The 27,661-nt window shown below is 45.7% G+C and overlaps 1 protein-coding gene across 5 annotated transcripts in view; it reads right to left on the bottom strand.

Moving 5' to 3' along the window:
• Positions 1 to 27,661, bottom strand: part of TEAD1 (TEA domain transcription factor 1) — a 240,853-nt gene that overhangs the window by 29,882 nt on the left and 183,310 nt on the right. For 3 of the 5 annotated variants that reach the window (XM_045557552.1, XM_045557553.1, XM_045557555.1), the window contains 5 exons: positions 19,023 to 19,034; positions 18,057 to 18,191; positions 16,696 to 16,742; positions 15,770 to 15,831; positions 14,535 to 14,659 (listed from right to left, as the gene is read on the bottom strand). In XM_045557552.1, coding sequence (XP_045413508.1) covers positions 14,535 to 14,659; positions 15,770 to 15,831; positions 16,696 to 16,742; positions 18,057 to 18,191; positions 19,023 to 19,034 — 381 coding nt within the window. The remainder of the gene's footprint in view (positions 1 to 14,534; positions 14,660 to 15,769; positions 15,832 to 16,695; positions 16,743 to 18,056; positions 18,192 to 19,022; positions 19,035 to 27,661) is intronic. The other 2 variants (XM_045557554.1, XM_045557551.1) reach the window with 1 other exon arrangement.

Here is a 27,661-nt window from a genome sequence, read left to right as displayed (position 1 = left end):
AATAAGTTTGAAAAGATCAATGTGGGTTCATGCCTCATGTCCAGCTCCTCTGTTCAGTCTCTGGTTACGCACCACTGCAGAAGCCGAGGGCAAAAGGCGATGTTCCTTCATTATCCAGACAACTGGATGTCTTTGTGTCCATCCATCCAACCCTCATTAATGACCTCTGCTTGCGGCTGGCTCCCAGCCCTACCCAGTTCTGGGAGGTACCATTTCTGTGGCTCTAGTGCCTTCTGCAGGCAGTGCGTTTATGGGAAAGAATGGAATGCAAGCAGAGCCTGGGGGGGGGGGTGCCCCGTGAACTCAATCTGAGTCTTCCAGCTGGGCTCCTCACCCTGCCTCACCAGCTGCCCACGGGCCAGGCCAGAGCTAGGGAGAAGTTAAGAAGCTGCGAAACTTGAAGTCTTTTTGCTCTTGACATCGAAATGCCCCGGCACTGTACTGTGGGAAATAGGGACCACAGCCCTGACCTCTGCAGGTCTAGAGGTCAGGAAGGTGAATAGAGGGTAAAACTCACCACATGTAGATGGGGCCATGAAGGTACAGCTGAAAAGCAAGGGCTGAGGGCAAAGCACAAAAACTCTGGAGCCAGACGCAAACCTGAAATCTCAAGCTTTCTCATACGCAGAATGGGGATATATATTAACAATACATGTTACACAGAACCGTTCTGAAGATGAAAGGAAAGTGCACAGAAGGTGCTTGGCATCGGGCCTGGCATATAAAAAGTGCTCAATAAATCATAGCTGCTAAGATTACTATTGTTATGCTTTATTATCATGTGAGATTAACTAGATCCTGGGGTAGAAGCAAAAGAACGTGCCTGCTTTAGCTATCCCTCCTGCCTAGCAAAGAAAAAATAAACACAAATAGCCAAGAGCTGCAGGCAAGTTGTAGAGCCGTGTGACTGTTCAAATCCTCGGTTATGGCCCACTCACCACCGGCCGCCCAGGGCGTGGGCCCCTCACCCGTGCCTGTAGAACTTGTGTCCACTGAACGCTGTGAGCAATACGCTTTTTATGTATCTGACCTCAGGTAATCCCTGCCTCATGATGACACTGTAGGTGGATTTTATTTAAATCATTTTACAGATGAGGAAATAGAAGCTTAGAGATGACCTGCCTGAGGTCACACACCCAGGAATAGTCCTGGAGTTAAGAATAAAACTTGGATCTGTCAACGCCACAGCCCTTTGTGTTTGCTGCAGACATCAGCCACACTGTCTTCCAGAAGAAAATGCCTAAGCCCTCCTTTTTCTAAAAGTTGATTTGAGAAAGGGGGGGAAAGCTAAGTAGTATTTTCAAAGGTCTATGAAACCAAATTAAAATTCAGGAAAAGCATAATGATTCACAAATGCATCAGATAAGAGTCCTCAAAGGTTTCTATTTTGAGGAAGTTACCTCTGTGCCCAAGTGGCTGAACAGAGAAGGGGCTGGCTGTCTTTGTCAAAGGAAATCAGCACTGCCTTGCCAAGGCTGGTGACTTGAAACCAAACCCTCACCATTGGCATCTGAGTGGCTTTACTCCTGCCAAGAGGTGGTGACTTTGTTTCTAAGAATACAAAGGACTACAGAAGGTGTCCTGGAGACCACAGCATTGAAACAAACAGACCTCCCTCTCTCCTTAATTCAACCTGAGTAGGTCAGGAATCCATCTGCCCGTGAATCCAAAAGGCTGAAAAGGAAAAAAAATCTACCTGATATGTTTGGGTTCAAGTTTTAATGAAATTAAAACTCTAAAAACCATTAGGTGAGGCTCTAACCACTTCCCATCTGCCAGTTCTCCTTATAAGGGAAGAAGGCTAGGGTGGATTCCTTACTTGTCTCCCTCTTTCCCAAATAAATCCCATCTCTCCAGTAGTGGTGGTTTCCCTAAAACTAAAGATGGCACACAAAAATAAAAAAGGGGCAATCCTATTCCACGGGGCAGAAAACAAATACACACACAAAAAAAACAAAACCCAAGTATTTGGGGCAAAATATGAGTGGAAATAGGGCAAATGTCAGTGAGTTATGTATCCCAAGCTCAAGATTATATTTCTTCAGTATCCCAAACAGAGGTTCTTTGACTCATCCAGAAAAAGTCCCCGTGGTACTCAGCAGAGGCACGCAAAACTGATCATCAATATACCAAGGGCAACGACAGAAAAGCTACTCACTCTGCATATTTCTTTTATGGATTTTAGTAGAACAAACCAGCAGACCTATCAGTCATTATATGCCAGGCACTGTGCTAGGCACAGGGAACACATGCGCTAACAACACAAAGTGCCTGTCTTTGTAGAACCTACAGAGTGACTGTATGGAATTAGCTTATTGTCTCTATAGACAGCTAGAATCATATGTTGCCCAGATAAATATACGTTCCCTTACATTCCTACAGAGAAGTTCTGGATGAAGACAGTCAATACCGTCTCTCCTGTACATCCTATGAATTAAATCAGCATTTACCTGCTCTTTGTAAAAGAATGATCTTATTCTCTAGCATTAAACACAGTGTTATTCATTAGCAAGGAGAAAATATTAGTATGTGGAATTCACCTAGAGAATGACAAGGAAGAATTCTGCAAGTCTAACACCAAGTCATCTATTACATGTGAGGGTAGAATACACTCTCAGATTCACAAGGTTTCAGAAAATCGACCTTCCCTGCAGCTTTTCTCAGGTAGCCATCTATAGGGAGATATGTTCTTACAAAATGAGGGACTAAACCCAAAAAAGAGGGAGATGGGGCCTGACACAGAAGAAAGGGAAAGAAACTAGCCGGGTCTACAGCTGGCCGCTGACCTGGACAGCAACCAGTCCAGAGTGGACGTGGAGCCGAGGACTCCTGGAAGGATCTCACCAGAGGAGAATAGGCCTGAGAGATCCCCTGATTTATCTGACCATCTGGGGAAGAACGTTAAAGTTCTGTTAGAAACACTGAGGATGAATTTGTGTAGTTATGTAAAAACTGAACTAATTAAAAAAAGAAGCAACCACATACCTCTTTGTAAATTTTTATAAAAGTTTTGCAATTAAGAAAATGGTTCTAACATTCACATTAACCATACTGTGTATAAAATTTATACAGATTTATAGTATAAACACTGAATGGTAATTTAAAAAAATTGTGATATAACCACATTAGGGGGATAGAAGGAAGAGTGGAGAGGGGAAGAAGGAGTATATGCTAAATTTAGAGAGCTACATCCCAGTCCTCATAAGAAATCAACAGCTGATGTCCAAAACTGATGGAACAAGATATACAGTATGTTATTTAGAAATATGGAGATAAACATACAAAGAAATGGCTGAAAAGGCTGCAAGCAACTGTCCCCAAGGAGTAGGAAGTGAGGTAACATGAAGCAGCAGAATACTGCTTTTCCTAGGGGCCATGTGGTTTAATTTGGCTTAAACATGATGCACATGTATTACTTGATTAAATTAAATAAACAGCCACTCAAAAACTATCTCAAAACACCATGGAGTTTTTTTGAGACAGAGAAAGAACTACAAAAGCAAACAAAAAATATTACTTCAGGATATTTATTCTATGAGTCGGTCGGCTGCAAGTTCCCTGGTCTCTAAAGGAACTGGGGTCAGACTGCAGAGCTTTCCTACAGCTCCAACATTCAGGACAACTGGACAGGAGCTGGGACGCTTGCCTGCACGTAGGGCTCACCAAAAAGACAGATGCTGCACGAGCAAAACTCTACCTGGATCAAGAAAGCCCCACAACACCTCACACACTCTTACTATGTGGACTTTTGACCTGGGGAAATGCCCATTTTCTCTCTACTGCTAGGATCCCTCCAGGTATTCTGCATAGCAGTTGCAAACAGTGACAAAAGTGAACGCAATCCTAGAAACTCAACATATTTACTTGTGAAGGGTCACTGAGATGCCCTGGAGGTTTAACAATGGGATCCTTCTCCCCCAAAGCTACTCTACAAGGTCACTTTCTTCCCTGGTCCCTGACTGTCCCTTTCTCTTTGCTGCTTAGGGAGCCTGCACAGAGGAGGGACGAGCCCCTGGACCGTGGAGTGACACAGGATCTGGGTTTGAATGCAGCACCAGCACACTTCCCAGCCCAGTCATCCCAGAGAGGCCATTGCAACCCTCCCTGCGCAGTTTCCACATCCGTAGTGCAGGAATATCAACAGCACCTACTCTGCAGGACTGTCAAGAATATTAAATGAGACAATGCACAGAAATTCCATGACACTGTGCCTAGCATGTCATTTGTTGTTTTGTTATTATTTCCCCGAATAATCATGTTTCTTTACCTCTGGTGAGATAATTTGAAATCCACGCTATCCCTCTGATAGCAACAAACCAGAAATACTAAAATGTAGAGCAGAAAGGAAAGGAGGGAACGTCTCTGACACATCAGGGAGAGTCCTGCTGTTCTGATACTGCCCTCTGTGCTGGAACACAGGGTAGCCCACGTAGGGGCCTCATGGGATCTGGGCCCCCATTCCCTCAGGCATGCAGTGCCCTCCCCGAACGCCCGCTTCCCAAGCCCCCTCTGAAGCATGCAAAGTCTGTCCTCAAAAGTGGGGCGGGGACAGCCCGGGAGGCTGCCCGTCACTGCAGATGAGACAAACTAGAACAGCACAACTTCCAAAAGTGGTCACTGGGGATTTATTTTCTTTCTTTTTCCCTTTTTTAAAGAACTGATAATATGTTCTATTCTAGAGACATCCGATGGGGCAGTTCAATTTTTGTGGAGAAGGCAGGCAAGGCCCCCCAAGTCTGCTGGTCCTCAGCACCTGCCAAGCGCCCGGACACGCCCAGGGCTGCACTGCGCAGTCTGACCTGAAGGTGGCGGGCTTTTCCTAAACTTGCTCCAAAAATTCCAAGTATTTGAAGAACGTCATGAAACCTTGAAAAATGACTACTGTCAAATAATACCAAGAGAAAAATTATAATCCACTTAGGAATTTAAAGAAACCAAGACAAATAACTCATGTCAAAGGATGCTAATGCACAAGTTGGAACAGAACAAGGACAAATCACCTACATTTATTTCCTGTCACGTTCCTGCCGGGACTGTCTGTCCAGTCACCCGTGGGCAGCCTGGCAAGCCTGTGATAGCCCCCGGGCCCTGCAGGGACAGGGAGGGCTGTGAAGCCAAGCCAAGAAAGTGATCTGCATGTTCAGCCCGGGGGCTTGCCCAGTGCTCCTGCCTGGGAGAAAGTGAATCTGAACTGAGCTTGCTCCTCAGCTAACTGCTCGGGGCACTAGCCCTGTCCTGGCCACCTGGCCCCCAGGTACCTTTCATCCCTCGCCCTGTGCTCTTCCCAGAAGAACCATCATTGCGACCAAGGAGCCAGTGAGTCCTTGCTCCTAGGATCTCACACCGGGATGCACCCTCCCTACCTCCCACTTCTGCCACCATCTCCAGAGGGGCTGTGGCTGTCTTAGAAAAGAATGCCTGCCCCACAGAGGTACAGCTGAGAGGCCCACCAGCTGAGTGAGCAACTGGGAAGGCAGGCGGGTAAGGGCGCCAACCTGCCAAGGAAAGCAGATGGAGCCTGGCTGGGTCTCTATGAAACGTCTATAAAACCCGGATTTCCAGATGCTTTCAATTGCCTCCTCCCCAAATGCTAATGAAGAAAGAAGACGAGTGCCTGGAGCAGCTCAGAGACACTGAGCATACACCACCTAGCACTAGCAGACGGGCCGCTGCTGCGGGAGGGTGCGCGCTGGGGACAGATGGCCTTGTGGCAGCTCTGCACCCACCTGCACTGGGAGACATTCCGTCTCCCGTGCCCTACTAGAAGACCATGCTTGGGAAAACAGAAAGACCTGGTAGAAGCACCAAAACTGGGCACAGACAACCATCAGACTAGCTGTAGTGTTCTTCCAAAAACCCGGAAGACTAAATGGACTTTCTGTCCATTTATTCTAAGCATGTGATGGGCACATTAACGACACATGGGTTAGAATCTAGGCTCTGCTGTTTTGGAACTGTGTGGCCTGAGGCAAGTTGCTTAACATTTCTGGGCCTTACCTTCCTCATTTGAACACAGGGAATGACTGCTGGCCTAGCTCCACGGGTCAGTGTGAAAGGTCTGTGCAGGCCACAGAAAGCAGCATAGATGCTGGTGTGCTGGTTTACTATAATGAGAGCCATATGTAAGCCCTGAACTAGGGGAGAAAAGGAGCCTCTTTTCTGAAGGACCAGAAACTAGATCTGCCCAAACAGCCATTCCCCAACCAAAGACGTAGCAACTGCCCCAGCAGCCAATGCAGGGCTCGGAAGCTTCTCCAGAACCATCCTGCCAGGATACAATCTAGAACTGAAACTTGCTTTTGATCTTATTTCTCCAATCTAATCCCCGTACACAACCACCCTCTCTTCTTTCTTCTCCAGGCTCATCAATGTCATATTTCCTTAGAGCTGCTCTGGTCACTTTTCCAAACCAAGTCAGCATCTGTGGTCTGACAAAGGAATTCTCGTTGATCTGCGAATTTAGCTTTTGAAAGAAGCCATAAAGACATGAAATTAAATCACCTTGGGCCCACATATGACCTACTGTCTTTACGGAAAAGAATCAGGTTATCTGCAGGATGTATTTGCAGACCTTTAGCACAGGCTGGACCAGAGGCCTGTCCCTAACTAGGGGAGACCTCTAGCTAGCCCCACCCCCAGGCTATGAAGACTGCTGACGCCCACCCCACACTCAGGGGGCCCCAGGTTTCTGGACAGATCCAGGCACTGAGAAATAAAGACAAGGGCCAGACAGCAAAACTCCCTGCTTCCGGCTGAGGTGCTGCCACAGCCAAAGCTGAGGCCACTATTCACAAATCCTCTCCTCTCCTGGAGCCCAAATCAGCATCCTCACTTGCCTCTTTCTCCAAATGTCCATCTGTGAACTGAGAACATTCCCTGCCCTCCTCACTCCCCCAGGTAGTGGGTCAACATCATTCTCTCACACACTGAGAGAGGCCATAGGAAAGCACTTCACAAATGATAAGATCTCCCGGAATGATGGTTGTTGTGGTTACTTTCCCATAAATTGCTCAAGCTATAGGCTTTCAATTTGGACAAAGTTCAAAGAGTCAACCCTGTCATCTAGTAGCCAGGTCCCAGGCTAAGTTACTTCAACTCTTTAAACCACTCTGTTTCTAAACAATACTTACTACTACTACTACTACTACTACTACTACTACTACTACTACTACAGACAGAGTCTTGCTCTGTTGACCAGCCTGGAGTACAGTGGCACAATCATAGCTCGCTGTAGCCTCAAACTCCTGGGCTCAAGCCATCCTCAGCATCCTTGAGTAGCTGGGACTACAGGTGTGTGCCACCATGCCTGGCTAATTTTTTAATTTTTTTGTAGTGATGAGGTCTCGCTATGTTGCCTAGGTCGGTCTCGAACTTGGGCCTCAAGTGATCCTCCCACTTCGGCCTCCCAATGTGCTGGGATTACAGCCGTGAGCCACCACACCTGACCCCAATACCTGTTTCAATAAGTTTATTCTGAGGATGGAAAGACAAAGCATTATCACCAAGGCAGTTCTTAGCAATTCTGCTTCCTCCTTGGATCTATGACTTCAAATTATATCAGCAACCTCAGTCTCAAAAGCTTAGTCACATTTCCATCTATCCTCTTCCTCTCACAGTTAATTAACCCTCATGGCCTTTTAATTTTATCTCCACAACATCTCTTCCCTCTGCCATGCCCGACCACAAGCCCTCAGCCACTGCCCTGCCCTGGCTTGGTCCTCGTCACCCATCACCTGGACCAAAAGCATGTGTCCCTAGCTCCAGCCCATCCTCCCAGCTGCTGCAGCCATCATCTTCTGGAAGCACACACTGGATGACATCCTCTCTTTAAAACGGGGCATGGGGTGGGAGAATATACATTCATATCACACTGTACGTGCATAAAAATCGCTACAAAAAGTCACAAGAAAGTAGTTAACTGTGGTTATCTACTTAGGGGTGGGACAGGAATTAGAAGGAAGGGAAATCTCCCATTCTTTTATGCTTATAAATTTCAACTACATGAATTTATAAAGTTAATTAATTTTAAAAATTAATTTAAAAATATTCTGGCTCCTACCTGAATTTCAATAGAGTCCAGTCACCCAGTGAGCACAAACTCCCAAGCCTGGTCCCTGTCCAGCTCTGTGGCCTGATTTCCTATTACATTACTATAAGACATTCAGGTTCAAAACAAATTTGTGGGGTGCTCACTATGTCCAGGAACATTACTAAATGTCTTATCACAGTGAGAGAATAATTCTATTATGTCCACTTTATAGACCGAAAATTGAGGCTGAGCTGTGAAATAATTTGCCCATAATCTCACACAGCTGGTAAGAATTTAAATATTAGTCCTCTCCACTGGGAGATGATGCCACTAGAACATGATAGAAGATGCATTCTAAAGTACAAGTGAGAACTCCTTGCCCCGAACTCTGAGCAGAATCACAGAACCATGGGTTGCAAAAGGAACTCAGAGAAAATCCAGCCCAACTTTCTACCCAATGTGAAGGGGCCTGCAACATTCAGCCTTGCTCGGGGAGCTCATAGTTTGGAGGCAGCTGTTTTTATTTTTGAATAATGTCTTTATTCCTTCAAAAGTACAGTGAAGTGGTTAAGGAGAGTGGAGCCAAACCTTGGCACGGTCACCATTCTTGGCAGTGGATCTTGATAATGTTACTTAACACTTCTGAGCCACAGTTCCTTGACTTCTAGACTGGACATAATAACAGTACCTGTGTCAAAATCCTTGGCACAGAGCGCTTATAATACAGCACATAAGTGCTGGTGACGATCATTATTGCTGTATTATATAGAGGAGTTTTCTATGTTCAGCTGAGATGTGCCTTCCCTATTCAGGTTTGTTCCTGTTCCGTATCACAGCAATTTTCTTTTTCTTCCACAAGACAGTGTTTCTGCAAAATCTAAAGAGAATCTGAAGAGAATAATCTCCCTGCCTCTTCCTCTCCATCCCAAAGTCTCTCCTTCCCCAGTTGTGCAACTCCTGCCTAAGTAAACCGCTCCTGCACTCTCTCCCTGCTTACGGCTGCTGTTCACGGTGAGGCCCAGACCATGGCAGGCGTCAAGACACACAGCCGAGCCTGAGAAGTCTGAGCAGGGGGGACTTGCCAGCTGTGGGGAGAGATGTGGCTGCGCTCTGGGGGCTGCAGGAACCAGTTGTGGCCCGGGATTGGGGTAGGGGAACCACTCCAGTCTTTATCAGGAAAACCACTCCCTGTGCACTTACAGGATTCAGCTGACAGCTCAGCAAGGACAGGTTTTCATACGTGTAAAGCAGCAGCTGCCTAACTTGGCCTCCAGAAACTAAGTCCTGATTTCAGGCCTTTTTAAATAGCCCACCCTGGGTGGAGGATCTTGCACTTAACACTCGAAGTCCTTTGACATGCAACATTGAAATCATGTAGAAAGTATATTTCCAAGCCTTACTAACCACTTCTAAAATAGCCTTTGTTTTTTATACTCTTCCTTCCTTTCTTCACCCTCTGCTGTTTTTCTCTTAGCTTCTAGCAGAGCCAAAGGTAACAGAGGGACTGACTTGCTGGTTCTCCACCAACATAAACAACTACCAACTCGGGAAGCTGCCGTCTGCTTTGCACGTGATGCAGAGACAGCAGGGGGCGTGTACCCCCTGACTATTCTCCCATTAGTTCCTTACAGCCTTGGGCTACAGAAACAGACTACTCATCAGATACAAATGGACCATACGGCCTTTTGGTCACAATCTCAGGATGTACGGTCAGCAGACCTGGATCTGAATCCCATTTCCAATGTCAGATGGCTATGAAATACGAGGCAAGCTACTTCATAAGGACTGAAAAAGATAATGCACAGTGTTGGCACATAACGCCTAATAAATGTTGACCTTCACTGCTACTGGTACCACTACTGCTAGGAGTGGTGGAGTGGTGAAGAATTCTTAAGTAGCAGCAAGAGTGACATGTGGTGAGTCATGGTGAAATTTACCAAAGAGTAAATTTCGAGAATTGTTGCTTCTACAGAAGACAACCCTAGAGTGAGGAGGTGGCAAACCAGGTTCTTCTCTTGGCTTTGTTGCTACCTAAGTATGCAATTGAGTCTCATCTCCTCTTAGGAGATGGTTCAGGCAGACAGACTGAGGTTCAAAGCTTGCTGCAGCTATTGTAAGACAGCAATCTCTCCAAGCATCCTCTGTAGAAGGGAACAGAACTACCTACCTCATACAGCTGCTGTCTTAAGGTAAAGATTAAAGAAATCACTAATGAAAAATAGCTAGCACTAGCATCTGGCTACTTTTTGTTTTTGTCAGCACTACGTATAAATTCTCTTTTCTACTAACAGTATCTTACAACCTCACGATCCCCATGAGCCTAAGCCCTTACAAAGCAGGGGAAATGTCTGTACATATCTGTATGTAGCAAAGATTTGGAAAATCCAAATGCAAAGTTTAATTTGTTTAAGGCTCTTTAGTTATTGGTCACATTGTTGGTTTCCTTATCAAATTAACATGCTTAATATCTGATGTTAAATTTTAAGCACAGCATACTCAAACTTGTTAAAATACACCAGCTGAATTTATTTTAGAAGGCTTAATTTTCCTATCATTGGAACAAAATGTAGTAAAATTTCAGAAGTCTTCTGAGAAGGCTTTTGGTCTTATGAGCCAAAGAAACCATACACATGGTACAAATTTTTCAGTGTAACCTTAGTCCTGAAGTACCATTATATCTTGATTGTAACAGCATTTCGTGTTTGCCCGATAAAGCACATGTTATATAATTTGAGAGACTAGTGCTTGAGACATTGTCGAATCCTTTGAATACTTTTGTTAATTCTCCACCATTTCAATTCCTCAACCACCATTTTTTGCCTCTAGCACAAGAAGTATTCTTTAGGCCTTCACATTTCCACATTTCTAGAGGTTGAAATGTAACAGCAAATATACACCCTATTTGCACGCTGCCACACGTTCATTTGTATACATTAAACTCATTTGTGTTTAACTGCAAAGAGACTGTCCATATTAATAACATAAGAATATCTGATGTGACATCAACAATGGAGACTGAGGTTAAACAAAATAATTTCACAAAAGTGACAGAGCTCTGGTTGACAATATCTAATGGACATCATTTACTATCATATTACAAGCCAGAAACAGCAACATATATGTTAGGGAGTATTATTATTTTCTAAAATTATGCATTTTTAATCTAAAGAGCCAGTAACTTTTAATTGTGAGGAAGGACCATGAGTCCGCATGAGCACTTGGCATCCCCTGACACAGTGCACATACAGTTCTTTGGGTGGTTCTCGTTTGTCTTCTCCAACAGGGTGGACTTCATAAGAACTTAGTTTCACTCACCACTGAATCCCTAACTCATGTGTTTCAGCTAACAGCACGGAGTAGGTGCTCAATGGGTACTTATTGAATGAACCCCCATCTCTCCCATCCCCAACTCATACTCCCTAAAATATAATTATTTTCTCCAAGAGTCCAAGAGTACTGACTCACACCAGGCCTTCCATTTATTTCAGGGTCTTTGAAGTCACAGGTTGGGGTCTAATCTATGTAGCCAAACTTTTTAATTCAATAGTAATCAGCCAAATCCAGTTGAACCATTCAGATTACTATGTGTAATCCTAAACATACATATCTATCTATATCTATATCTATCTATCTGGCCTCTAATCTGGGGACTTGGTGGGCCCTGGCATTCCTAAAATAGTCACCAATCTCCTTTACTGCTATATATACTTCAGGCCCATCACCTCTGGAATATTCTTCTCTCTTATTCTTTCCCCACCAGTCTTCTACCTCTCAGTGCAAGGATTATTTCCTCAAGGAATCCTGCCCTGTTCCCTGCTCCCTCATCCACAACATTCAGTATTGTCCTTCCTTGTAGTCTCAACACTTTGCGATGACATCTTCTGTAATTACTTGGTGACTGTGAATGTTGAGAATGAGCTGGATGAGTCCATCAGTGATTAGCCCAGCAAATACCAAGAGCAACAAAGAGAAGTAACTGGGCATTGTAGGCCCTAACAGGCCCATAACTGGAAAGCACAGTAACAATGAGGGGGCTACCACAGTCATCTGTATTTCATTTCACTCATTCATTCATTTATTTATTTTGAGACAAGAGTCTTGCTCTGTCACCGGAGCTACAGTGCAGTGGCATCATCACAGTTCACTGCAACCTCCAACTCCTGGGCTCAAGTGATCCTCCTGCCTCAGCCTCCCAAGTAGCTGGGACTACAGGTGCATGCCACCACATCCAGCTAAATTTTCCATTTTTTGTAGAGACAGGGATTCGAACTCTTGGCCTCAAGCAATCCTCCTGCCTCAGCCTCCCAGAGCACCAGGATTACAGGCGTGAGCCATCGCACCCAGCCATAGTCCTCTTTAATTTAAAGAAAAGTTTTTAATTGTGATAAAATATCCCTTATTGTTTCAAACAGGGAAATAAAATTCATCCTAGGGCTTTTGTCTCCTACTACCTTGGAGCTCTGTTCCTTAAAACAAAACAAAAAAAAAAGGTCACACGGAAAGAGAAAGATTTGCTCACACACGAGATACTCAGATAACAGATAATTCAAGAGACCTTCAGAACTGGGAGGTGGTGTTTCACAGCAGTGAAAAGAGTCCACTGACATAGATCTGGGGCTCCTGGCTCCTCTGCTTACTGACTAAATATCCTGAGTAAGTCTTTAATATGTCTGGGCCCTCACTGTCTCCATCTGCAAAATGGGGAAACAAAACCTATCGCATGGGGCACCATGAGGACAGAATGAAAGGACCAACGACAAAGTACTCTGTGAATGAGGTGTCACACAAAGACAAGTGGCAGGAAGCAGAAGCATCATCTGGGCCAAAGCCCAGCCCTCAACCAAAGAACCATGTACATGTCCCAGAAAGAACAGGGAACGCAGAACCAGGAGGGTAATTTTTCTGTGTTGTTCTAATGCCCCTGAGATGCACAGATTTAATCTGCCACACTGACTCTTCTTGTAAAACTGCTCAGCTACTCAGAAGAGTCATCCCCTGGGCCGCCTTCTCTTCCCTGGTCTCAGCAGCCCCATTTTCTTGTACCTGTTCTGATGGGCCCAATTTATATACTTTTCCCCCTAATTCTGAAGCAGCTCTATTTTTCTGCCAGCTTCCAGAGTTCACAATTCGTGGAGAAGGACATCAGTGGGCTACCCCTGGGTTCCCCGTCTCCATTCTCGCGATGCCTGGTCAAGCCCCTCCGCCCAGGGCACCTCCCCCACCCACCCAGGCTTTCCACTTTCCACTGGGCTAAAGGTCAAACACTCCTGGGAGAGGTCACCTCCAACTGTTCGGTATCTCAGTTATTTGCCACAGACTGTGAAGTCGTTGGTGACACTTTTTCCTGATAACCGAATGACAGCAAGGCAGGCAACACACGGAGAGCATGGGACCTCTGTGCTTCGGGAAGCCCCTGAGGTGGGTGGGATGGGGTGAGGTGCAGGACGTGGAGAGGAGTTTGTACGGATCCCAGAGACGAACTCAGGATTCCTTCCGCCTTGCCTTGGGCTGCTCACCCACACGCAGATGCAGCGCTCACACTCACAGCCAAGGAGTGGGTGTGAAGAAAGGGTACGGGGCTTGCCGGGTGGGAAAGAAGGGAGGATCACATATGTACGTGAAATGCCTGGCTGGGAAACAATGGGACGATGGGTACAAGATGGGGTGGGGGGAGGAGGAAAAGAAGAAAATGACAAACAGAGTCCAGATGCCAGTGTTACTGGTATTTATGACATTATAATGCATTGCATTCTACGTCTAACTGTTCAAATACCACTTTGTTACTTCTTAAGAACAACTTGCTATCTTGAGGAAACAGGTTTGGAAAGGCAGTATGGCATAACGGCTAAATGTTTAGGCTGCGGAGTTTTAAAGACTTGAGTTTGAAGCTCTACTCCATCTGACACTAACTGCGTGACTTTGGGGAAGTTATTTAACCTGTTTCCTCATCTATTAGACAGTTCCTAACCTCACAGGATTTTTGCAAGGATAAAATATGATCGTATATCCAAATAACTTTGCACAGTACCAGCCACTAGCAGGATTCAATAAATGTTACCAGCCTGGCACGGTGGCACACGCACTTTAGGAGGCCGAGGTGGGAAGATTGCCTGAGCCCAGGAGTTTGAGAACAGCCTGAGCAACATAGTGAGACCTTGTTTCCACAAAAAATTTTAAAAGTAGCCAGGTGCGGTGGTGCACTCCTGTAGTCCCAGCTACTTGGGAGGCTGAGATGGGAGGATCACTTGAGCTGTGATCGTACCACTGCACTCTAGCACAGACAGAGTGAGATCCTGCTTCACTTCAGAGCCAGCTCTGAAGCTCTGAAGTTCTATGTTCTTGCTAATACCTTTTTGCTTGGGTATCTTTCCCAGGTCTGTTCTCACACAGGGTATTTTTCAGGTATGAAGACAGGGGAAAAAGACATAAGACAGAGGAGTGAGAAGGTAAACAGGAATGGGAAGCAAATCCTGGATTCCAGACACACCTCTCTGGGCACACTCACCGAGTCTGGGTCTCGCTGCTGTTCGAGAAAAGCTGAAAATTCCACCAGGCGAAGCTTGGTTGTGCCAATGGATCGACCCTGCCAGGCGGGGACTGAGGGAGCTGGGGCTGACGCAGGCTCAAACCCTGAAAGACCAATCGTCACCTTAAAACCTGGCCTCTCCTTGCCTCCCCTTGCCTCCCCTCAGGCCTAAGGCCAAGACCAGGGCAGGGCTCTATGGTGACCCTGCAGGAAAGGCCAGGAGGTCCCTCTCTGGCATCTGGGGGTAAACTCAGGGAGGTGGTAGTGGCGTTCTGGCCAAGGATCCCAGAGACAGTGACCGGCCAGATAAGCACAATGCATGTATTCCTCATAAAGCCACCTATGCCACTAAGGTTCAGGACTGTGGCATGAGGATATCTAATCTCAGTCAAGGGGGCACAGCTGGAATCACTTCCAGCTGGAAGCCAGGAAGGACTGAGGAGCCCGCAGTGTAGGCTTCCAAAGACTTCCCAAGAGCCCTTGATGTGCATGCACGTCTTGTGTTTGTCCACCTCCTTTCTTAAGACTACAGTCACCAGCACTAGAGAATATTCTTCCAGAATGCTCCATGGCTTTGGAGCAGAGAGCAATGTGAGAATGCATTTTCAGTCTACAGAACCTACAGTGAAGAGCAGTGACTTTCGTACTGTAACCTGAGCAGTGTAACTGAGTAACTGTGTGTGGGGTGGGGGGAGTGTCTGGTGGGGAGGGACTGGTGGGCAGGCCAGACTTGTGCTTTCTACTTGGGGTTTCCATGTAAGCTCTCCTTTAAAGAAAGGGTACTAGGAATTGAAATCTACTTATCTAAGAAAGGTGAATAAAGCCATATATCTGCCTTCAAGACTTGGACTGCCCAATTCTGCCAGTTTAAGATGAGGAAGGAGCCACAGCAACTTCCCTTTCTAGGGATGATCGATGTCTCAAAAGTGAAAGTGATCAGGCCTCCTATTTCTTTAAATACCTGACTTACGAGCTCCTGGGAGATAACTGAAGGGCATTGGGACCTAGCAGGGACACCCCCGTGGCCCTCCCAAACTAACCCCTGATATAAGTAAGGAGGGCAGGATGGCAAGGGGGTGTTCACATCCTGCAAGTCAAGGGAGCTGTGTGGCTGTGACAAAGACGAGCATCTCCCACTCTGGAGACAAAGCGACAGGCCCAGTTGTCAGTTGCAAGGGGCTGAGCCCCCAAGGGGGAGTCCCAGGGAGACTCACCTGGAATGGGGGCCGTGACCGCTGGTTGGATGGGGTAGGCCTGCTGCACGAAGGGCTTGACGCTGGGGACAGAGAGGTGGACAGAGTCAGAACTGCATCCAGAGCAGCAGCTATTACCCAAGCCCGGCTGTGGCCTCCCTGTGGGAGGTCCCCACCACCGCGTCCCCTTCCTGCAGGTGGTAGCACGTCCCAGGTGGAGCTCTACCCCAGGCACAGGCAGTTGCTCTGTCCAATTGACAGCGGCCAGGAGCACACTAGGGATCAACCACCAACCCCGCTGACAGTTCAGTGGGACGAGCTGGACAGATGTCAGCCTGACTTCCATGTGCTGTGACATCTACCTCTCTCAGTCCCTGCAGAGACTGAGGTCAGCTGTCACCATTTCCAGGCAAGGGGTGGGACATGCTTCAGGCTCTCCTTCTCCAGGCCAAATAGTTCCAGTTCTTTTGACAACATATAGGCAGGATTCCCTTTCTACTTCTATCCCCAAATTGCCCTTCTGTTCAGGTTTACTGAGCTTTCTCCCCTTGCCCACACGGCACCAGCAGCATTTTCTATCAGCCTCCCACCCCAGGGAAAGCCGGGATGGAACAGGCTATAGGATCACCTCCATGGACCACTCTCAGGCTGGGAAGACCCCAGGCTCTGCCTCGAACCCCACGAAGGGACAGGGACCCACTTCCTCTTTCCAGCTGAATGACTGCAAATACTTAAGGTGGGAGTCAGGCGCGTACTCCCCTCTTGGATCTGAGAGGTCAGTCTCTCTCCTGCCATTGGCCTCAGTAAGAGGGGGATGACTTCCGGGATCTCCGTGTAACCCTCCTTTCTCCTCCAAGCCCCAGGACGGCCTGGTGCTAGGAGAACTTGCCCCAGTATGGGCTGTGACCAGCCCCTTGTTGTCAGTGCCAGCCCTTCTTCAGACTTACTCTTGTGAGGATCCTGGCTGCCCTGTTTGGATCATTCCCGGCCAGAACTGGAAGGCAAAATGCAAAGGCCTCAGGATTATGAGTTTACTTTCAAAGCACAGTTCAGGATGTGTAGGCATCGCAACCTTGCTAATGGACCGCAGGTTCCCGTCACCCACCAGAATCACCTTCCCCGAGTGCAAATGGGGTCAGCACTATGCACAAGATCACACCCCACACCCCTGGTACCCAGGGCTCCCCTGAGATATTCTGTCCTGAAAATGCCCCCGAGGGCAGGGGCAGGCAGCAGCTCTTCAGCGTTCTCCGGACACCTAACAGAGCTCTGGGCGTACTGTGGGAGGTTCACAAATATTTCGAAGGACTGTTTTGTCCAAGCACCCACCCATCTTCCTCTTCCCCCTCTGTTCTGAAGCACTCCCTGTGTAATATTCTGCCTCCATGGCACTGAAGGCCCAGCAGGGCAGAGGACAAAGCTAGAACAGGATGGCCAGAAACAGGCACGGCGGTGTCTATGGTCCCAGCTACCCGGGAGGCTAAGGCAGGAGGATCACTTGAGCCCAGGAGTTCAAGTCCAGCCTGGGCAACACAGCAAGACCCTCATCGCTTAATAAAAAAAAAAGGTAGCCAGAAGCTCTGAGAGGCAACACAGGCATCTTCTTTCCTGGGAGCTTCCCTGATGCTTGTGCTGCCTGCCGGAGAGGGAAAAGCAGCCTTTGGAGTCACGCAGCCCTGGGTTTGAATCCTGACATCACTATCCATTCAACTATGATCAAGTCACCTAAATTCTGGTTTTGCTACTAAATAACCTCAGCTTTCTCATCTGCAAAATGGCAATAATAATAATAAGTCTTTAAGATTACTGTGAGGATCAAATGAGATTGTAAAAATGCTTTTCAGCCCTGGAGAAGGCCAAAATGAAAATGTTAATACAACACCTTATATCCCTTCAGTGGCTAGGTGCCTTAAAGTGACCCTAAAGACAGAGGGACAGAGACCAAGGGCCAGGAAAAAGATAAAGAGAGCAGAAGAGGCAGATCACAACCAGAAAGGCACCAGGATTTAACTTTGTGTCTTCAGGGACTAAGGATTTCTTCCTCTTCCTCCCTTTCTGCTTTCTCCCCTCTCCTCTTTCTCTCTTCTCCTCCTTTCCTCCTCTCCCACCATCCCTCACTCTTCCTCTCCTTCTCTCTAATCCCAGCTCCCTCCCCTTCTTTCTTTCACCACTCTACACCCAGCATTGGTTCACCATCAGGTGGTCCTTGGCCTCTGGCACACCTGACCCAAGTGACAAATGCCAGGTGGAGGGCTGAACAAACCCCAACCCCAGCAGCTGTCATTATCGCACTGGGCTCATGACTTACCCCTGGCGCCCCCGGGAAGGTCGGGCGTGGAATCCCAGGCAGCCCCAGCTTGTTGTGAATGGCAGTGGCCGAGACGATCTGGGCTGAGGACATGGCCGCCATGTGCTGCAGGGCCTTATCCTTTGCAGTCTGATCCTTGAAGGTGACAGTGACACACCGACTTAATACAGAACGCATGGCTACCAGATAGGTGAAACAGGCACAGCCACGAGCACATGGACTAAAATACAGAGCCACAAAAGAGGCCAAAAAAGCAAACATGCATGGATAAATAAACACAGCCAGAAGGCTAAAACACACTCAACCTACCGCAGCTCTGAACATTTACAGAGAATACCCAGTGGGGCAAAGTGTTTTTGCTTGTTTTATTTTTTTTAAAGAATTAAATCCATTTTCTAACAGAATGTAAAGCCTCTGAGGGGGATGGACAATGTATTTGTTTATTTTTCCAGCTTCCAGAAGGAGATTTCTCCAATTACGTAACATACTCAAGGAGGAAGGGGGAAAAAGGGCCCTGTTGTAACTGATGGCAGGAGGGGTGAGAGAAGAGGTGTGGCTGGGGATTGGGGTAGAACAATCCTCAGAGCTCAGGAGCCCTTTCTGTGTGTGTGCTGGCCACCACGGGGCCACAGTCCCAGGAGCTGTTAGGGCGCGAGGCCTGGAAGCTCTGGCCGACATCTGGTGGGGGAAGGTCAGAAGCAGCGGGTGGGTGGGGGCGGAGGGGGTGACGGGCCAAGCAGCATGCTGGCGGGGCGCATGCTTTCTCAGGTATCCCCGCCATGAGTCTAAGGCTACATGGGTTCTTATAAAGCCAAGAACACAGGGGATGCTACAGGTAAGGGGTTTCCCCTTTTCCTATATGGGTCTTTTCTAGAAAAGCCAAGGCTGATAACACAAAGCTAGCCAAAAAAGTCTGCCAAGCACAGCTAAAATATAGAATATACTCAGTTTGGTGAAAATACTTACCATGCTTGTTACCTGGATACAATAATAAACAATTTGTTAAAAGGATTGCGTACAAAAGCAGGGTTATATGTATACAAACACATAATACTTGGATACAATAAAATGCACAAAAGTGTGGGGTCTTTCTTTTCACATTTTAGGAAGAATGCACGATCCAGATAGCTATCTAGAAATGCAATTATCAGGAAGGGCACCCAACAACAGCAACAATCAAAACACTACCCCAGCTCCATCGAGCTGGTTCTGTGGCTTCCCCAGGACAGATGGAGACACAGTCAGACCCCTGGTGTGTGATGAGCCTGGTGGGCACAGAAAGGCTTCTGGTTGCTAGTAGAGGATCTATACTCCGGGCCCGGATGCCATCAAAGCAGGAACAATATGGTGACATGAAAATAAAAAGGGCGCCCTCCACAGCTGCCCTTCAGGGCTCAGACAGTCAAGGAAGGTCAAAGGCAGCTCCTGGATAAGACGCTGGCTGAGCTCCAGCTGAGAGGGTGCTTCAGTGTTTACAGATTCAACCAAAGGTGATGAAGAAACATGCAGAGGTGCCAAAGGCAAGGCCAAAGGGGGTTAACCCCCCCCCAAAAAAAAACCAAAAACCCAAAGCCCACAAAACTACTACTAGGGGCTTCTAGGAAAGATCTACTAGGTGCTCCCAAGGTATAGACCCTGCTTTAACCTATAACTGCCTGGAACACCACAAAAAGGTTACATTAACCCTTGAAAAAGGGCCAAAAAAAAAAAAAGGAAGGAAGAAAAGGAAAAAGAGCCTAACACGTGCATAAATTTTAATGTTTTGTGTAGTTCTCTGACCCATAACTGAAAAGCCAACAAGCCGCAAGCAGCAGCAGCTTTCCAGGGATGCGCAGGTCATGAGAACACTGCGATGGCCCCTGCTGCAGCTGACTGCACCACGAGGGCCTTGCAAGCCCGCAGGGTGTTACTGGGCCCCCACAGCATGGCCCGGCAACCCTAGTGTGACTCTTTTGCTACTCTGTCATCTCCTTATCAGATGGCATTCCTCTGAGTGGAGGCTCCATTAGCTAATCTGTCAAATGCCCTAACCCAAAGCTAGCTTCCCCAGGACCTTTTTTTTTTTTTTTAAAGGATCTAAAACATTTCAAATACTGAGGATGTCAGAAAAAAGGCAAAAGTTGAAGTAGACGGGATTTTATGATAAGCTGACTGGGAGTGTACATGTGCCCTAAAGCTGAACTGAGCCCTACACACAGATCTCGGTGCCAGTCGGCCCACTCTGAGCTGGCCCCTGCCCCGCCTGACCCTCAGAGGGTAATCCAGGGACAGAAAACACGGCTCCCGTCCACCTACTGCATTCACTGTCAAGAACTCCCCAACTCAACACACATTCACTGGTTTCCCTTTGGGCTCCAGCCCCCATGCCACTTAACCCCTAACTGAAGGTTATAAACGCTCTCAAGGCAATCTCTGAAACTGAGTTCACGGCACAGGTATGACCACAGGTGCCTTCCTCAGCACAGAACAAGCCTTGCGACTTCTCTGGTGCCCAGGTCAGGGGGCTCGGAAAATGGCAGCCCAGGCGTCTTGCCTGCCTGGCAGATACATCTGAGGAGTAACTACAAAAGAGCTTGTGGGCTTGGCTCTAGTCCAAAAGATCGCCACGGGACCTCTCCCAGACCTGAGAGTTCTGTGCTTATGAAATGCTGGTGACGGGGCGATTCTGCTTCCCTGAAGGCAGAGTGTGTCTGTGCACGCTCAGGCGGGGCGACCCACGAATCCCAAGTCCAGGTCCAAACGGAGATGAGTTCCCTGCATCTCTACAACCCACTTTATTCTAGTAAGAGCTGTCTGAAATGTTTCCCTTTGCTAGGCTTATTGAAAAGTTCTTCTAAATGTTTACGAAAGGGAAATCGGTCAACACAGGAAAGGGGAATAGTAACTATCCCTGCTGCTTACGTCACACACCTTCAGCATATGATCTCTCTCCTCTGTAAACGAAGTAAGGTCTGACTCTCTCATTACCAGAACTCTACCAGGTACCCAAATGAAAACAAGAGCTCAAAAGCAGCAGAGCAAATCAATTGCATTTATGGCACCAACTTGCTCTATGACCATAAAAGGCCGACCTGCCAGGGAGCTGGAAACCCGGTTCCAAATCTGCCTGCCTGACATTAATGAGCTGTGTTACACTGGGCAAATCATTTAACACCCTCTACTTTTCCTCATCTACAAAATAAAGAGTTGCACTTTATTCTCTAACGTATGTTCTTCTGGTTCTAAAAGTATTTGTTGCTACGAGGGCAAGTTCCATCATAAAGAAATACATCTTGATACATAATAGCAAAAAAAAAAAAAAAAAAAAAAAAAAAAAACAACCAAAAAACCTACTAGTGAGAAAACAGTAGGATGTTAAAATTTAGGCAGCTCTTGGCTGCCTGTCCTAACAGAAAAAGCCGTTTGGAAAGGAAGTTTTATCTCAAGTAGAGGTTCTTCTACTTGACCTACCTATTTGAGAATAGGCAATTTTCTGCAAATGGACTAAAATGTCTACACCAGTGATTTCCTATCTTTTGTAGTAGAGCTACTGACTACTCATTTAATTTTATAACATCTCCCCTTTATCTATGATACATATTTGAAAATTAAAAGGACCGAAATTTTTTGCTTAAAATCTAAAGTAACCCTGGAGATAATAAGCACCAGCAGGGATATCTGGAAATCAGAGCGGAGAGCCTGGCTGCACACCCACTTATCCTGAAATGGGAGTGCGGGGAAGGATGCCAAGCTAAAGAGATTTCAATGGAAGGATCTCTAAATTGTCATTTTCAGCGCAGAGATACATGCCCGGCTTTGAAAAAATTATAACTCTAAGTGTCAGACCTGAGTAAATTGCTCCTCTCTGTCACTCTGGTCTAACATCCTGGACTTTTTACACATTCTACTTTATCCTTCCCCACTCGCCCCCACTCTAAAGAGGAGGGCAGTAATTTATCCAAACAAGGGGAGCGTCAATAAATTTAAAAACACATGCTACACTTCTACATGGTATTAATTCTATTCTACGGCATTTTTACATCAACATTTCTGAAATGTGCATGAGATTTACAAAGGATAAATACATCGTTTTATCTTGAAAAACTGTTAATAAGTCAATACTGAATTATGCTGTATGGTGTCTTAGATCACAGAAAACATTCTGAGTGTGTGTGTGTGTGTGTGTGTGTAAACATGAGCACGAATAATAAAAACACGTCCTAGATAAAAGCTTGGACAAGTTTACATTGACTCCTTATTACTGATTTTAAGTTCCTCTATCCCTAAGACTACAAAAGCTGCATGTTTCATGAGTGGGAGAAGAAAAGGGAAATCTCCCTTTTCCAATTGAACCTTAACACAAGCCCATGACCGGCAAGGTTGAAACCACTTACTGAGCAGGAACGGTGGGTCTCTAGACTGTTGATGGGAAGGAGATTGATGCTAAGAACAAATGGTCCAACTGACCTGAGAATGGGGCAAACAAAGCACTCTGACTCATCACCTACCCTGCTTTCTTCACTATCCAGTTTCTGGAATACCACATTGTCAGTGGTCTCACCGCCTCTGCCATTGTATCACGCATAAACTCCTCAGCCTGAAGCCTTTCAAATTGTTATGGTTACTAAGTAAACAGGCTTTCATATTTCATGAAGCAGAGCAAGGCTGCTGCTATAACCCTCTGTTCTGCTGACTGCCTCCTGTTTTTGGTTGAAATGGATGAATGTCTGGAAAATGTCTACATGTAATATACATGACAGGAAGGCAGCAAGATCACAAATGCACATGGCTGGAGTGGTATGCTCTTAAAACCTACAGACATCTCAGGGATCAGTCTGGACATTATAGGAGTCTTGTTCTCCCTCTCTGTCTCTTGCTTCACCAGCTTTTTAAAAAATTTTTTATATTGGATGCTGGTGGGTAGAAACCTGTTGATTATATTTTTTTCCCATCACACAGAGTTTATTAATCTGTGAGTGATCAAACATCTAGAACAATTACTATATATACACAAATGAGTCTATACAGAATTTTACAGGTATAACACAATATCTCTCATTCTATAACTATTTTTACTCAAAAATATACACTGGACATTATTCCATGATACAAATAATTATGAATATAGGATATCACCTTAATAACTGCTTGCATTTTACTCTGTGTCTACTCCTAATTCATGCACTGGGTTTCTGTTAGACTTTAAAATTATTTTCAGTTTTCACATCTATAAAAATTCTACTATTGTTCATACTTCTGTGTTTTTGAATTTTCATTAGGAAAAATTCATGGAATAATGCAAGTTCTAAGAATATGTTCAATTTGCATTTAGATATTTGGCTTCACCAGCTTTTGATTATTCTGCAAAATCAATTATCTCATACTCTTTAGGCATTACCATGAACAAATTTTAAACATAATTTAAAAAGGTCAGATGCTTGCATATACTCTTTATATTCCACATATAGAATTTTAATGAACAGCATACAAAATCAATATATTCCAAACAGTTTATTCAAGGGCTATCATTTCAGAATTTAAAGATAAGACTCCAATCTAATTTATTCATATAGAGGTCCACCAAGTACATCAGGAAATATATGTAAAGTCAGAATATGACCATGGATTCCAAAACTTTTGATAGCTATTAAATGTTTTCCTCCAAAAATACTTTTCCCAGCAATATAAAAATATAATGCAAGGAAGGAAAAGACACCAATTTGCTTGCAAAATCACTTTTTCAGAAAAAGACAAAACACAAAATACTTTCCTAAGAAGTAATTTTGCAGATGTTGTTTCTAATCTTGCACTATGTGGATTCACATGACCTCTGCAATTATTAGCTGTACCCATGGAAGAGATAAACATCACAAAACTATATGCTGGTTTTGGAGAAAGGATGGAGGGCACTTGAATTTTTTCTAGCTATGATCTCTAATTTGCTTATTATTAGAGAAGGCAGGAGTAAATACAAAAGGGGGCTATTTCAGTCAGGCAATAGCTAAAGCTGAGGAGAGAAGGCACATTCATACTTCTCCTGACTTGCTGCCTAATGAGTAGCAATTAATTCATCTTATTGTATTCCCAAATGCCAAAGACCCCATTCACATCCAAGAAAAAAATGTTCAAGGCTTTTACCATTGTTCATTTTTAAATGTACTAAGCTATATTTGGCATATTATAATTGTCAATAGCATCTCCTTTAATTCTGATGTGGGGCTTAGCATCATAAAGGCTGTAGATGAGGATTATGGGAGACTCATAGGTGTGCCTGATGACTCTCTCCCAGGAGGACAGGGATTTTGGATAGCTTCACGCCAGATGTAGGTGTTTGGGAGAAGGCACCCTTCTGATCTCAGTCCCTTTTTCTCTGGGAGGTGACAGCAAGGGGTAGGAGGCAGATCTCCCCTGAGGCCAGAGGACCCCAAGCTGGCACCTGGCTCACGTCAAACTCCAGGGTGAGTATCAGCTCCCACTGCTCATCTTCTCTGTCTCCTTCAGACACACAGATGCAATGCAGAGGGCTCAGTGGAGGGAAATGAGGCAAAGCACCCCAAGTTGGGGAAATGAACCTTCATCCTTGGCCGGCACTCTGTGGGGAGGTAGCATGACATCCCGTAAAGAGCCCTGGATTAACTTCAGGCTTGTGACTCTGAGCAAGTCACTTTGCCATGCTCTGCATTCTAATTTATAAATTAGAGATAACAACACCCAAGTCCAGGACTGCTTCACGTACCCAGCTCAGTGCCCACAGCCTTGCCACTGGGTGAACCTGCAGTCCATGGGGTCCACGTGATCTCACTCAGGACCTGAAATGCTTAGGAGCCCTGGCCCTCACTATACAATCTTTGGGATCAATGTTATTCTAGGACATTATCTAAATTGGAGGCCGATTAACAATGGGATTTCTCAACGAAGGGATAAAAATGTAGAATGAGGCTGTTTCTGTTGCCCATAAAAAGAAAATCCAGACCTGGCCCAGCTCACACAGAAAGGGAAGCACAGTCAATGCTCTTGCTCACATCGTGAGCTCTGCATCACTGCAGTGTTAGGGAGATTCTATCATATCTAAGCATGAGAAATTGTCTCCAATCTTAGTTTTAATTCAGTTAAATTAAAAATAAGGTAATAAAAATATCTTTGAGGAGAAAGCATGTATGTCATAAATGCAAAAGGACTCCCCAAAGTTTGGGAAATGCCAGAGAAGACTGTGTACCATTTCCCAAACCCAAGACAAGGCCAAGTGTCTTGGTGCTAACATAGACAAAGGGGTTGTTGCTCAGGCTTTCTTTGCCCCATGTGCTGCTCACAGCCAAGTCCTGAAGGAGCAGAGGGGCTCAGGGGACCATGGGGAACACCACAGGATGAAGGGAGGTATGTCCATCTTGCCTGTGGAGGGACTGATTCCCGGATGGATCAGTGAGGATACACACATGATTCAGCAGTACGGACTTTAGCAATTCCCCAGTGAAGTTCTTGAACTTACAAGAATTAAATCAACAATTTGAACTTTAAGCTCTCTGCTTATTGGAAGGAACAGCAGATTGGAAAGAATGACCTGCCCAGAAATCAAATCACAGAGGCTACCAAGGGGAGAATGAAGAAAATGGCCCCAGGGGAGCACATGCAGCTTGTAAATTAGTCACCAACGACTGGACATAATCAGAGAGGCTCAGGTCTTTTTCTGCTCTACTGGGATGGTGCAATGTCAGCAAGTGCTGGCTTTTCTTCAGTGCGCGTCCAGAGCCTGCCATGAATATGTCTGCTGCCTAAGATGTATTCCTGCTGAGCTCAGGGCAGAGTGAAGACTCCCTTTCCTCTTAGTTTTGTCCTAAGTCATGCACTCACCCAAACTCACTCAAGAAGTGAACCAGAAGTGGCCTGGTCGGTCTTCACAGGAAGAGGAAGATGGTCCCCAGAGCCTGGCTGTGGCTCCCACAAGCCTCAGAAACCAGCAAATAAAGGACTGCCTTTTTGTTGCTAATGGGGACAGAAGGACAGGGTATGGACAACCTCTCAGGACAACTGAACATTTGGAGGAAGAGATTCAGAGTGCACAATTCTACACAGGAACTCTGAGTAGGAAAGAAAAGACTGCTTAATGCACGGAGAATACTTTTGCAGTCTTTCTACATGCTGGTATAATAAATCCGTGGAGCTTAAAAAAAATAGTTCGCAACTTTTTGAAGAATTAATAGTGAGTGAAATATTCAAAGCAGAGAATAATTCCTAAAGCTGCAAGCTAGTCCTCAGACCCGGCTGCTGCTCCTCACTATTCAATCGGAGATGCCAGGAAGGGACTAAACTAGGGGAAACAGGGAGAGGGAGGGCATAAGTGAAACTGGTGCTGGTGACACTGCTGGTGACACAGGTCCAAGGGAGATCTCTAACTCGGCATCCCTGAAGTGCCACATGCACATTCCATAGACCTATAAGCTACTGGCACACTGTCACTGCATGGGTCCATCTGCTTTACAACAAGAATCAGGCCTAGCTACAAAGGTGTGGGTCACCTACCACATACCTACCCCCCCAGAGTGCTGGGTCCAAAGCACCCTGTCTGGGCAGGGGCCGACACATGGCGTCCTGGTCACTGAGAAACGATTCCCTCAAAGCTGAGCTCTCTTCTACACCAGCAGTTTGTACTCTTGCTTCAACATTTTGCTCAGTTGTTTTGAAGATTAAAAAAAAAAAAAAAAAACCACCCCACAATACTGGATGTATATATTTCATTTCCAAAATTCTCATGCTCTGGCCACAAATGCCTTTTATTCCCCTAGTCCAGCTTGCCAGGCTCTTGACTCTCAACCACAATCTGCTGACCCCTCTGCTCTCCCAGTTTCTCTGCTCCTGGGTCATCGTCCCTTCACGTCATTCCCTCTCTACTTCAACCAACTCCTGTATTTTCTTGCCTTTGCAACTCTCCCTCACTGTCATGGTCTGTATCCAAGGTCATCCCACACTGTTGGCCAAGTCTACCCTGGTTTAGGCTGCTGCAGAGTACAGAGAAAAAGTCTCACATTGGTGCCAGTGGCCATAATACAAATTCATGGTAGGCAATGGGTAAAAATCTAGGGGCAAAAGGAGAAGAGAGTTTTCACTGGATCTGATTTCTCAGGGAAATAAATGACAAGGAAAGACATTCAGGGTGGGAGAGATTGACTTTGATTTTGGTTGGAGAAGGAAGATGGATAAATGAATTTAGAAAAAGTACAGAATAACATTTTACCATTTGATTTCTTTCATTTTAGAAAACTTAATGGAAATATGTCAGAATGAAAATAATCATTTCTGGATAGTAAAAACATGAGTGTTTAACACGTCATTCTCTCTACTATTTAACTTTCATATATTTAAAATTCAACAACAAAAACTTTATAGTTAATTTTGATGCACACTCCCAGTTAATTACTATTACTTTAAGAGAACTGAACCTTTAATAAGGTAATTTTTTAATGCTGCTATTGAAAATCTTTCTGAAAAGTTTTGCTGTACTTTTCAGAATAAGGATAGGACTTATAAACATAACTTACTCTTTACAAACAGCGAGTTAGAGCACAGAGCAGGCAGAGTGGACAGGAGCGGGAACCAGCCAAGGAGGACAGCTGAGCAGGGCCCCAGGGGTG

The sequence above is a fragment of the Lemur catta genome, chromosome 7, assembly GCF_020740605.2.
Source record: "Lemur catta isolate mLemCat1 chromosome 7, mLemCat1.pri, whole genome shotgun sequence".
Taxonomy (NCBI): Eukaryota; Metazoa; Chordata; class Mammalia; order Primates; family Lemuridae; genus Lemur; species Lemur catta.
Note: the sequence above shows the minus strand (reverse complement) of the source record. Positions and strands in the feature narration are given on the sequence as shown.